This window comes from Megascapheus bottae, chromosome 17, assembly GCF_031878675.1.
Source record: "Megascapheus bottae isolate mThoBot1 chromosome 17, mThoBot2.hap1, whole genome shotgun sequence".
Classification (NCBI taxonomy): Eukaryota; Metazoa; Chordata; class Mammalia; order Rodentia; family Geomyidae; genus Megascapheus; species Megascapheus bottae.
In genome coordinates this window covers 11573204-11586182 of record NC_143525.1, presented here as the reverse complement: position 1 = coordinate 11586182, position 12979 = coordinate 11573204, and the positions used below count along the sequence as shown (strand labels likewise).

General features: G+C 46.4%; 1 protein-coding gene across 2 annotated transcripts in view; it reads left to right on the top strand.

Annotated features, from left to right (window-relative positions):
- Positions 1-12979, top strand: part of Dnah2 (dynein axonemal heavy chain 2) — a 119815-nt gene that overhangs the window by 40315 nt on the left and 66521 nt on the right. For both annotated transcript variants that reach the window (XM_090349645.1, XM_090349646.1), the window contains exons 15-20: positions 6065-6211; positions 7273-7429; positions 7645-7884; positions 8768-8956; positions 9116-9263; positions 10110-10302. In XM_090349645.1, the coding sequence (XP_090205771.1) occupies positions 6065-6211; positions 7273-7429; positions 7645-7884; positions 8768-8956; positions 9116-9263; positions 10110-10302 (1074 nt within the window). The remainder of the gene's footprint in view (positions 1-6064; positions 6212-7272; positions 7430-7644; positions 7885-8767; positions 8957-9115; positions 9264-10109; positions 10303-12979) is intronic.

Below are 12979 nucleotides of genomic sequence, written 5' to 3'. Positions count from 1 at the left end.
AAACAAAACAAAGCAGCAACAACAACAACAACAAAAAGGGCTGGGAATGTGGTCTAGTAGTAGAGTGCTTCCTAGTATGCATGAAGCCCCAGGACTGGCAAAAAAAATCACCAACAACCAAAAAAACCCCCCCTTTTACCCCCCAAAAACCACCCCAAAAAGGCACTGGAATGGGAAGAGATTTATTTACTTATTTTGGGGGCAGTAATGGAGATTCTAATTTTAGTCTCTTACTGGCTAGATTGGTACTCTTAAGACTCAGCCATTCTTTCAGCCCTGATTTCTGCTCATTTTTTTAAAAATGATAATACAAAAGTCTATAACTAATCACAAATGGCCAGGTGCTGGTGACTTATGCCTGTAATCCTACCTACTCAAGAAGCTGAAATATGAGACTGTGGTTCAAAGCCAGCCTGGGCTGGAAAGTCTGTGAGATTCTTTTTTTTCCTCCAATCCTAAGACTTGAACTCAGGGCCTGGGCACTGTCCTTGGGCTTTCTCAAGGCCACCACTCTTACCGCTTGAGGCACAATACCACTTCTGCTTTTTCTGTGTATGTGGTACTGAGGAATCAAACCCAGGGCTTCGTGCATGCTGGGCAAGCACTCTACCACCAGGCCATGCTCCTAGCCCGCTGTGAGATTCTTATCTCCAGTTAAATCACAGAAAAAAGCCATAATCCCAGCTCATCTGTAACCCTAGCTCCTAGGTACGCAGGAGGCTGAGATCTGAGGATCACAGTTGGAAGCCAGCCTGGGCAGGAAAGACTATCTCCAATTAACTACTCAGAAAAAGTCAGAAGTGAAGCTGTAGCTCAAGTAATAGAGTGTTAGCCATGAGCAAAAGAGGTTCAGGGACTGGCATACACACACAAGAAAGTTAAACCTTTCAAGAATGCTTTTCATATTTTTCTTATGAACCATCAGACACAGGGACATCTTAAAACTTGTATGCTCAGTTTAACAAATAGCTTTCTAAAGCATATGTCCGTGGAACAATCATCCAAGCCAATGACAGAGCATTTCAAGCAGCTTAGAAATCACCCGCTGATAATTATTTCCAGTTGAGGTAGTAATTGAGTTGGTGATTGGGTGTGGGTCAAAATTGAAATGATTTCACATAAAGTTCAACTTCTAGCCTCTTGAAAAAGAAAGGGAAAATGTAGCCGTTCTGCACCTCTATGCTCAGGTGGGGATTCTTGAGGCCTTTTTCAGATGGCTCTGCTTTAGGCCAAGTTCAATGAGCTTTGCCTTAGAATGTCATAGAAAAGGAGCCAGTGAGCTCATGCCTGGGCTCCATCTGAGGATCAAGGTTCAAAGCCAGCCTGGGCACGAAGTCCTTGAGAATCTTATCTCCAACTAAGCCCTAGAAAATGGGAAGTGATGCTGTGGCATCATGGGTAGGGTGGGAGCCTTGAGCTGAAGAGCTCAGGGACAGCACCAGGCCAAGAGTTCAAGCCCCATGACCAACAAAAAAAAAAAAAAAAGAGAGAGAGAGAGAGGGAGAAAGAAAGAAAAAGGAAAGGAAAGGAATCTGGGGTGGGTGGCTCATGCCTGGAATCCCAGCACTCAGGAGGCTGAACAGGAGGATCCTGTCTCAAGAAAGAAAAAGTGGAAACAAAATGAATGAGTGAAAGGTAGTGGAGGCTCTGCCTGGGTTGCTGCTCTTTCTGGGGTTGTGCTTCTTTTTTGGCATCCTCTAAAATGACACAAGCTCTTGGCTCTCAGACAAGAGGACTGAGGCAGTGGTAGATACACTGAGCGCCAAGGCCTGCTGGACAAGCTAAGTAGAGATCCAGTAGATGATTAGCTATGTGAGTCTAGAACTCCGCTGTGTAGGTTAAGGAGTGTTCAGGATAAGATGGTGAAAGCTGTGGGACTAGCAGGAGAGATATTGGATACAAAGAACTCGAGGGTCCTCTCAGCAAGCAGCGGAGGAAGTGAATGCTCTGTTTTGCTGCAGGCCCTGACACAATGATTCCAGGAATGCTGGAGACAGAAGGGAGTTTCTATGATAGGAAAAAAAAAACCCCAGAGATGGGGAGCCCTGTGGGTAGATGCTAATTCTGCAGAGAGGAAAGAAAGAAAGGCTAAGGAGCAGCTCAGGGCTTAGCTGTACGACTCCTTGGTGCTGGGCTGAGGACATGCCTACTGGTAGAGTGCTTGCATAACATGCACAAGGCCCTGGGTTCAATTTCTTGGTTATCACATACACAGAAATGTGCTATGGCTCAAGTGGTAGAGTGCTAGCCTTGAGGAAGCCCAAAGACAGAGCACAGGCCCTGAGTTGAAGCCCCAGGACTGGCACACACACACACACACACACACACACACACACACACACACACACACACACACACACACACACATATGATGATGAGAGCTGTTTTACAGGTGTGAGTGGGGTGGGGAGCCTGCTCTCTGGGGATGAGGGTGAATGAGAAGAAGGGTATACAGGGAATCTTCAGAAAGAAGGCAGGCTGCAAACTGTAGGGTAGGGGTGGATAGGAATTGAAGAGGGCTGTTTTTATTTATTTTTAAATTATTATTATTATTTTTGCCAGTCCTGGTGCATGAATTCAGGGCCTGAGCACTGTCCTTGGGCTTTCTCAAGGTTAGAGTTCTACCCCTTGAGCCACAGCACCACTTCCAGCTTATTTCTGTGTATGTGGTACCGAGGAATTGAACCCAGGTCTTCATGGACTCTACCAGTAGGCCAGACTCCCAGCTAAATTATTTTTTTATTGACAGAACTGAGGTTTGAATTTAGGGCCTGGTGTTTGCTCAGTGCAGTGCTACTGAGCCATGCTTCCGGTCCTGTTTTTCACTGGATATTTTTAGGATAGGGGCTCACCCAGGTATGTGCCTGAGACAGGATCCACTCACTTGGGTAGGAGTGGGTTACCTCATCCAGCGTCCCTCATTGAGATGGAGTCTCACTGACTTTTTTATGGCTGGGCTTTTTATGCCTAGAACTGTGATTCTCTTCTTCTCAATTTCCACCTAACTTGGAAAACTCAACTATATTCTAATGATGGAAAGGAGCTAGTAGGTGTAGGAGAGATGGATGAAATGGCATTGGAGGAAGGATGATAGGGTGACAGGACAGAGTCCAGGAGGAGATGTTTATTTTCAAGTGCAAGGAAGGATTCCCCTGTCATAAATGGGAGAGTCTGCATGTGAACATAGGTAAGTACTACTTAAGTGGATGGAGTGTTTACCTGATGGCTCTGTGTGTGTGTGTGCGTGTGTGTGTGTGTGTGTGTGTGTGTGTGTGTGTGTGTGTGCACGCATGTGTGCCAGTCCTGGGGCTTGAACTCAGGGCCTGAGCACTGTCCCCAGGCTTCTTTTGCTCAAAGTTAACACTCTACCACATGAGCCACAATGCCACTTCTGGCTTTTTCTGTTTATGTGGCACTGAGGAATCAAACCACGGCTTCATGCCTGCTGGGCGAACACCCTACCACTAAGCCACATTACCAGCCCCTGATGACTTTTTCATTTATTTTTATTTTTTATGGCTCATGGGGCTTGAACTCAGCCTGGGCACTGTCCCTGAGCTCTTCAGCTCAAGGCTACAACCCTATCCTTGGGCCTAGCCCCACTTCCCTTTTTCTAGAGATTAGTTGGAGATAAGATTCTCAGGTCTTTTTATGCCCGGGCTGGCTTTGAACCTTGAGCCTCAGATCTCAGCCTCCTGAGTAGCTAGGATTACAGGCGTGAGCCACCGCACCCGAAGGCTTTTATTTTCGTGACTAGGAAGTGAGGTCTCCCATAGGATTGAGGAAGACAAACTTTGAGGGGAACAGAAAGGATTTCCAGAGCCAGATGCTGTGGCTCTCCCGTGTAATTCTAGCTACTCAGGAGGCTGAGATCTGAGCATCGAGGCTCAAAGGCAGCCCAGGCTGGAAAATCCCTGAGACTCCAACCTCCAATTAATTACCAGAAGACCGGAAGTGGTGCTGTGCTTCAGGGTGGCAGAGGGCTAGCCTTGAGCAAAAGAGCTCAGGGACAGGGCTCAGGCCCTGAGTTCAAGCCCCTTTCTTTTCTTTAGAAAAGAAAAAGAATTTACAAATAGTTCCATAGGGGACAGGAGAGAGAAAGAGAGAGAGAGAGAGAGAGAGAGAGAGAGAGAGAGAGAGAGAGAGAGAGAGAGAGAGAGAGAGAGAGAGAGCGCGCGCGCGCGAGCGAGCAGCGTGGGGAGACACAGACACAGCCTGGAGAACTCAGGAGGCCAGGGAAGAGATCTGAAGACTGCAATGGCACAAGTCTCAGAGGCTGTGTGACTTTTTCCTGTATTGCTCAGAGGCCTTCAGAGGTTCAGGTTCAGTGAAGCAGAGGTGGCGAGGAGTGGATTCTACCCTTGCTGGGGTTTGTGTTAGAGGGGATCAACTAAGAAAAAGAGACAAGAGTGAAGTGTATTGTAAGTCATTAAAATAGAAGAAAGTGGTGGAGGGGTAGCTCAGTGGAGGATGTCTGCACTTAAGAGCATGCATCAGATTCTGGATTCCATCTTTGCTACCAAGAAAGATACCAGGTTCTGTAGAGGAGGACACTGGGGACAGGAATGGACTGGGAGACAGGAAGAAAGACCAGGGCTCAGATCTGAAAGTTCCCCTAAGGTCAGAGAAACAGGTGTTTGGAGAGCTTGAGCCAAGTGCTGGAGCTACGGGCACAAAGCTGGGCTAGGACAGCCATTTCAGAATGGTTATTTCAGATGTGCTGAGCTGTGAATGACAGGAGAGTGGCGGCTGGAATGGGAAGGAGGAAAAAGCCACTGGATGTACAGAAGCAGAGGACATTTAAGGCTAGTGCTGCCTGTGCAGTTCAGAATGTTCTAGTATGTCATTGAATAAAGGAAAACAGAAACAAGTGAGATTCTTTTTTAACATTCAAGCCAGGATTCCCAAGATATTATCATTCCAACACATAACCAATATCATAAATCATAAACGAAATAGCTGCTACTCATTCCCCACATAAACTCTTCTCTGCTTTCTACCTCTTTTTCTCTACCTTCTAAGGGATTTCTGTCAACTTTATCTTGTCACTTTCTTTTGATTTTCAAAATGTTTCTGCCCTCAGTTGCAACTTCTGAGAGCTCATTGAGCAGTCCCTTTTGTAGCGCCCTGTTCTTGTCATATTAATATTCTTTTGTGTTTTTCATCTGAGTATTTTAAATGACGGTTCAGTTGGTGTTTCTTATTTGGGTTGAGCAGTGCTTTTACCTCCTCCTGGTTGTTTGTTTCTGTTTGTATCCTTGGTGCTGGAAAAGCAGAGCCTAATGTCCTGGTGTTATGTTTATATTTAAGGAAGGGAATGGGAAGCTGATTGAAAGCTGTAGTGTGTATGTATAGAGGGGAGGGAATTGTCAGCCATGAATTTTACTACAGAGTCATATTGGCAATGACTTTTTTTCTGGGGTGGGGGAGGGGACTCCCAAGGTCAGCATTCTTAGACTTTTCTTTTAGATTGGTCAGAAACCATAGAAAAGAATCTTCTGGATTTCGTTCTGGGGTGTGTTAGTCCCACTCATAGGGTGTAGATTTCAGGTGGGAAAGAGGGCTGGGGTCTTGATGTTCTATCTGGGGATGGTCGTGTTCTACCATGTAGGGTCCCAGTCTAAAGGCTCTCAGTGTCCCTTTGTGTCACCTGTGTCAGGCAGCGAGCCTTCAGTGCTGCTGAGACCAGGGAAGGCTTGCTAAACTGTGCCAAATTAAGGAAGGGATGAAAGGGGAAGCTGCTGCTTTTACCTTTTTTTTTTTTTTTCCTCTACCACTTGAACCACAGCTCCATATCCAGCTTTTTTTTTTTTTTGGTTTTTTAATGGTTAATTGGAGGTAAGAACCTCAAGGACTTTCCTGCTTGGGTTGGCTTTGAATCATGATCCTCAGATCTCAGCCTCCTGAGTAGCTAGGATTACATGTGAGAGCCAAGACCTTCAGCTTCTACCTCCTTTCTTATCTCTAATTGCCTTTGTTCTTTCCAGCCTTGAGGCCCTTGTTTTTTCCATGGCTGAGATGGTCCATTTAAGCAATTTCCCTCAATGTCTCCTTTCTCTGGCAGGACGCTGCTGTGTCTCTTTAGGGAGATCGACTACTGGGAAAGGCTGCTGTTTGAGACGCCCCATTACGTGGTGAATGTAGCAGAGCGAGCCGAGGACCTGCGCATACTACGGGAGAATCTGCTGCTTGTGGCTCGAGATTATAATAGGTGGGCTCCAACCTCCGGTGTCAATTGATCTCTTATGAGCCCAGTGGTATTGGGCTTTTCTGACAATTTTCATCTCACAGCAATACACCTGTAATCTTAGCTACTCAAGAGGCTGAGATCTGAGGATCACAGTTCAAAGGCTGTGAAACTCTTTTTTTGTGTGGGGCTTGAACTCTGGGGCACCAACACTGTCTCTGAGTTTATCAGTTCAAGGCTAGCTCTCTACTACTTTGATCCACAGTGCCACTTTCAGTTTTCTGGTGGTGGTCGGGAGAGTCTTACGAACTTTTGTACCCAGGCTGGCTTTGAACCATGTTCCTCAGATCTCAGCTGCCTAGTAGCTAGGATGACAGGTATGAGCCACCAAGGCCTGGCTGCTCTCCTCTTATGATCTTACAATTACTTTTGTTTCTTATAGCTGTAGAAGAGAGAGCAAAAACAATCATTCCTCTGTCACTCCACAGGGTACGTCTTTAGGAATAAAACTGTGTGGTGGTAGAGTCATGGGCCCAGAATGACATCAGAGTCATTGAGTCGAGGCCATGCTGCCCCTCTCCTAGTTCTGCTGCTCCCTCCTTGTTCTCTGAACTCCTGGTCCCTCGCTCTTGAGTGAGGTTTTGTTCTGGGTTAGGTACTGTATTCAGTCAGGCTATTATAACGAATTAGCATAGCCTAGGTGGCTTATGCACAACAGGAACTTATGGCTCATAGTTCTAGAAACTGGGAAGTACAGGATTAAGATGCAGGCAGATTCAGAGGTGAAGGGTGAAGGTCCATTTCTTATTAAAACACCTCCCAACCTCTCTCTCTCCCTCCCTACCCCCTCTCTTTCTGCCATTACTGGGCCTTGAACTCAGTGCCAGGGTGTCATCCCTTAGCTTCTTTGCTCAAAACTAGTGCTCTACCAGTTGGCTTTAAACTCTGATCCCTGGACCCCAGCCTCCTGCGTAGCTAGGATTGCAGTCGTGAGCCACTGCTGCCTGGCTCTGTCAAGTTTCTTGGCATGCAGGGGAGGTCTTCACTGGGTATCCTCACCAGCTGCCGATCCTTTTTACCCATAGGATTATTGCCATGCTGTCCACAGATGAGCAGGCCCTGTTCAAAGAGCGTATCCGGTTCCTGGATAAGAAGATCCACCCGGGACTCAAGAAGCTGCACTGGGCCCTGAAGGGGGCCAGCGCCTACTTCATCACAGAGTGCCGAGTGCATGCCAGCAAGGTGGGCCGTGAGACTCTGCAGGTCTGCAAGGCTGACAGAAAGGCTGGCACAGGGGGAATCAGCACTTGGGTCTTGGGTGAAGGAGGAGAGAGCCGCGAGTAGTCTAAAAAACCAAATGAAAGTGTCTTGGTGTCCAAGTGGGAAGGTAGCATGAGGTCCAGAGGGTCCCTTTCCAAGCTGGTGACCGCAAACTACTTGTATGGGTCTGATTACAGGTGCAGACAATTGTGAATGAATTCAAGGCCTCTACTCTAACCATTGGCTGGCGGGCCCAAGAGATGTCAGAGACCCTGCTGGTACAGATCACTGGCAAACGAGTGTACAGGGACCTGGAATTTGAGGAAGCCCAAAAGGAACATCGGGCAGCGGTGCAGCAGAAGCTGATGAAACTGCACGAGGACGTGGTGAACATCATAACCAACTCCTACGAAGTATTTAAGAATGACGGCCACGAGGTAGGGGCCAGAGGGCGGGGTTTGTGGTTGGATAAAGCCACACTCCATCAGATCCTTCCCTACTGCTTCTCTGCTGGTTTGTGTGTTTTACTGGGGTTTAAACGCAAGGCCTATGCAGTGTCCCTTAGCTTCCCTCCATCTCCCCGCAAGTCTAGCACCTCTACTTCCAGCTTTTTTTTTTTGCCAGTCTTGGGACTGAGCATTGTCCTTGGGCTTTCTCCAGGCTAGAGCTCTGCCACTGGAGCCACAGCACCACTTCCAGCTTTTTCGGTGTATATGGTCTTCAGGCATGCTAGGCAAGCACTCTACCACTAGGCCCCACTCCCGGCCCCACTTTCAGCATTTTAGTGGTGAATCAGAAATCAATTTTCTTCCTAGACTGGCTTCAAACAGTGATCTCAGCCTCCCATCGGCTAGGATTATTTATGTGCATCAGCCACTATGCCCAGCACCTTACCCTTTTTAATCAAAGTGTCCTTTCACGTGTCCTTCTCTACATCTAGGTTTTCCCAATCTTCAACTTTTCAACCTCTTACTTCAGTCCTCAGATTGCGGCCTTTCTGTTTATTGATTTATTATTATTATTGCCAGTCCTGGGGCTTGAACTCAGGCTCTGAGCACTGTCCTTGGGCTTTCTCAAGGCTAGAGCTCTACCACTTGAGCCACAGCACCACTTGTGGCCTTTTCTGTGCATATGGTACCAAGGAATAGACCATGGGTCTTTGTGCATGCTAGGCAGGCACTCTCCCACTAGGCTATGCTCCCAGCACCTACCTTTCAGTTTGATTAGCTCATTCCCTTTTCTGTCTGTTGGCCTTCATTTCCCAGGCCCTGTGTGGATTCCTGAGGGACCCTTTTTCTCTCTCCATCTTTTCCCCTCCAGATTCAGCAGCAGTGGATGCTGTACATGGTTCGGTTGGACCGCATGATGGAGGAGGCTCTGCGTCTGAACATTAAGTGGTCCCTTCTGGAACTGTCCAAGGCCATCAATGGGGACGGGAAGACCACTCCAAACCCACTCTTTCGAGTCCTTGTCATTTTGCAGAATGACCCACAAGGCGGGGCTGCTCAGGTGGGGACCACACTGTGACTTTCATACTCTTTAGTCACCAGTTTCCCCCACACGTGGTGTTTGGCATTGACTTTCTCCTATGGCCTCCAAGTCTGGTGCTCAGGTGTTCCGCCCCCTCTGTGGGCTGAGCTGAGGCCCCCTCCACCGTGCTTCCCGCAGGTGGAATTCTCACCCAGTCTGCAGACTTTGGCAAATGTCGTCAATGACATCGGCAACCAACTCTTTAATTCCATTTCTGTCTTCCGCCACCTCCCTGATATCCTCATGAAGCGCAAGTTGCATCGAGAACCTATCCATGTGACTGTGGGTGAGTGAGCAGCGGTAGGGCACACTGTGTGGAGAGGAGGGAGGAGGAGAGGCGAGGACTCTTTCCAGACTCACCAGGCCAGTCAACTCCCTGGCTGGAGAGAAGCAAGGTCAAGGGACTGGGTTGGGGATGGGAACAGAGGAAGCAATGGCAGTTGTCATTAGTTGATAGATGTTCATGGAATTTGGAATTGGGGTAGGAGATAGCAAAGGCGAGTTTCAGAGTGGAGCTGGGCTGTAAGTGGTCTCCTCAATCGAGAGACCTGTGACACGACAGGTCAAACTTTTACTTTCTGCACCCTCTGTTTCCTTTCTTTTTCTCTCATCTCTTCTCATATCATCCCCCCCCCCTCCCCTTCTAACATTTCTCCCCCACTACCTAACCTTCCAATACTGGGGTTTGAACTCAGGGTCATACACGAATGCCTGTGCTGGACTGGACTGTAATCCATTTATGTTTGTTTGTTTTTTGTCTTGAGAGTTGTGGGACTTGACTTTGAACTGCGATCTTCAGATCTTAGCCTCCTGAATAGCTAGGATTAGAGGCCTGAGCTGCTAACACCCAGCTCATGCCCAGCTTTTCATTGGTTAAGATGAGATCTTGCAAATATTCTACCTGGGTTGATCTTCCTCTGTGATCCTCTTGATCTCAGCCTCTTGAGTTGCTAGTTGCTTAGGCATGAGCCTAGCTCAGCTGCCTTCGCTGTTTTCTAATGCTTGTGACTGAGGAGTGCTTCTTTAGGAGACTGGCATTGGAGCAGAAGTTCCAGGCAGTGCCCAGGGGCCAGGCTAGAGATTGAGATGGGGTAGGGATCAGTGAGACGTTGTCTTTCTGGGTCTTTTGAAGAGCGAGATGAGGATATCAAGAAGATCCAGGCACAGATCAGCGCTGGCATGGCTAACAACGCAACCCTGCTGCAGAACTACCTCAAGACTTGGGATATGTATCGGGAAATCTGGGAGATCAACAAAGACTCCTTCATCCGTCGCTACCAGCGCCTCAACCCACCTGTCTCATCCTTTGATGCTGACATTGCCCGGTAAGTAGAGAAAAGCTGAGGTGGATGGGGAAGAGAAGGACTAGGCCGGGGCCCATAGACTTGGAAAGGGAGTTAGGGCAAGGCAGGTGCAATCTTTGTGTGTCTTCAGCCACAGGGAAAAGAAGGGTACTGGATTTTCCTGTAGAGATCCAGGAAGTGTTGGCCAAGATTTAAGGGGCTGTGGTTGTTTGGGGAAAGGACGTTAGGATAGGGAAAGAGGAAGTTCTAGCTAGTGGAAAGATGGAAAGGAGGTACACTTCATTCCAGGTATCAGGGTTGAAGAAATCGTTTTTCCCTGTGAGCTACTGGGCTTCGAGCTCTCACTTAACTTTTTCCATCAAGGCCGGCCCTGCCACTTAAACAATACCTCCATGTCCAGCATTTTTCTGATTAACTGGAGATTAGGAATTGGTGTTGGCGGTGTCTGTGCACGCTCAGTGTTCATATCCCAGCCTTCTGAGCAGCTACAATTACAGGTGTGAACACCTACACCTGGCAGAAAATGCTTACATTGGAATTTCGTTTCATTTTGGTTGGTCTTGGGGCTTGCACTCAGGACCTAGGTGCTGTCCCTGAGCTTTCCTATTCAAGGCTAGCGCTCTCCTGCTAAGATTACAGGTGTGAGCCTTCGGTGCCCAGCTCTCTAGTAAAATATCTTATCAACCTATCTTAGAACATTATGAAGTTATTAAGTATACACAAGAATACTGTGTAAACAATAAAGAAGTGTTTTGATTTTATTATCATCCCTACTTTGATATGATGATTAAGGTATACTAGGTACTAGGACAGTGGCTTCATTAGAAGGTGTGTTAGCATCCTGTTACTGTAGCAAACAGCTACATCAAGTTATAAAGAGAAAAGCACTGTTTTGGAAGTTTTTGTCTATGACTAGATGGTAGCGTTGCTCTGGGCTTTGGCAGAAAATTACTGTGGGAGCAAAACTGTGAACCTCATTGCTTGGAGTAAAAGAGAGAGAGAGAAAGCTTCTGCCACCACCCCATAGTACCACACTGGCGACTGAGTCTTTAGTGTGTGCTTTTAAATTTTTTTTTTTTTTTGCCAGTCCTGGGCTTGAGCTCAGGGTCTGAGCACTGTCCTTGGACTTTCTCAAGGCTAGAGCTCTACCACTTGAGCCTCAATACCACTTCTGGCTTTTTCTATATATGTGGTAACAAGGAATCTAACCCGGGTCTTCGTGCATGCTAGGCAAGCACTATAACCACTAGGCCAAACTCCCGGCCTAAAAAAATTTTTTTTTAATTTTATTGTCAGGATAACATATAGAGGGGTTCCAGTCATATTCACCAGGTCATAGGTGTATTACTTCTCACACATTGATATCCCATCTCATGTTTTTGTTCCCATTTCCCTCCCTCCACCCCCTCCCAATCATCTTGTTTCCCTCTTCCCTTTCCTATTTCAAATAAACAAATAAACATATATATATATATATATATATATAGTATACCAGGTAACAAAGTCAGACACAGTTAACAATATGAGATTAACCAAAGGGCAAAGAAAGAGAAGAGAAATAACATAGTACATTAAGAACAACAAGCACATAAGATAAATTTCTTGTTTCCATATCCTAGAGATCATTTCATTTAGTGTCATCCTGTATGACCTTATGTACCTAGGTTCTGAGCTATCATAGTCCTTTGCTAGGAGAGTCCTAGATATGTACTAATTATTACAAATGAGGGAAACCATAGAGCCTATGTTCCTTTGGCTCTGGCTTATTTCACTTAATATGATTTTTTCCAAGTCTTTCTATTTCCTTACAAATGGGGCAATGTCATTCTTTCTGATAGCTGCATAGAATTGCATTGTTTATAAGTACCACATCTTCTTGATCCAAACATCTACTGAGGGGCATCTGGGTTGTTTCCATATCTTTGCTATGGTAAATAGTGCTGCAATGATCATTGTTGTGCTAGTGGATTTAGTATGTCCTTGTTTCTGGACGTTTGTGTAAATTCCAAGGAGTGGGATTGCTGGGTCATAGGGGAGCTCTATGTTTAGTCTTTTGAGGAATTGCCATACATACTGTTTCCATAGTGGTTGAACAAGTTTGCACTCCCACCAACAGTGTAGTAGTGATCCCTCCTGGCCACAACACTGCCAGCATTGTTGTTATTAGATTTCTTGATAATGGCCTTTCTAACTGGAGGGAGATGGAATCTCAAAGTTGTTTTGATTTGCATTTCTTTTATGGCCAGAGATATTGAACATTTCTTCATGTGTCTGTAGGCTATTCTTATTTCCTCTTCAGAGAAGTCTCTTTTTAAGTCTTTAGCCCACCTTTTAATGGGATGAAGATTTGTTTTGGAGAGTTTCAATTTTTTGAGCTGTTGACATATTTTAGATATGAGGCCTTTGTCAGTTGTATGGTTAGTGAAGAGCTTCTCCCACTCTGTGGACTTCTATTTAACTTGCGAGCTATATCCTTTGCCATACAGAAGCTCTGCATTTTAATGCAATCCCATTTGTCCAAACTTTCTTTCATTTGTTGTGTTTGTGGGTCTTTATTAAGAAAGTTTCAACCGGCCAGGAGTTTGGCCTAGTGGTTAAAGTGCTTGCCTAACGTGCATGAAGACCCGGGTTCGATTCCTCGGTACCACATACATAGAAAAAAGCCAGAAGTGGTGCTGAGGCTCAAGTGGTGGAGCTC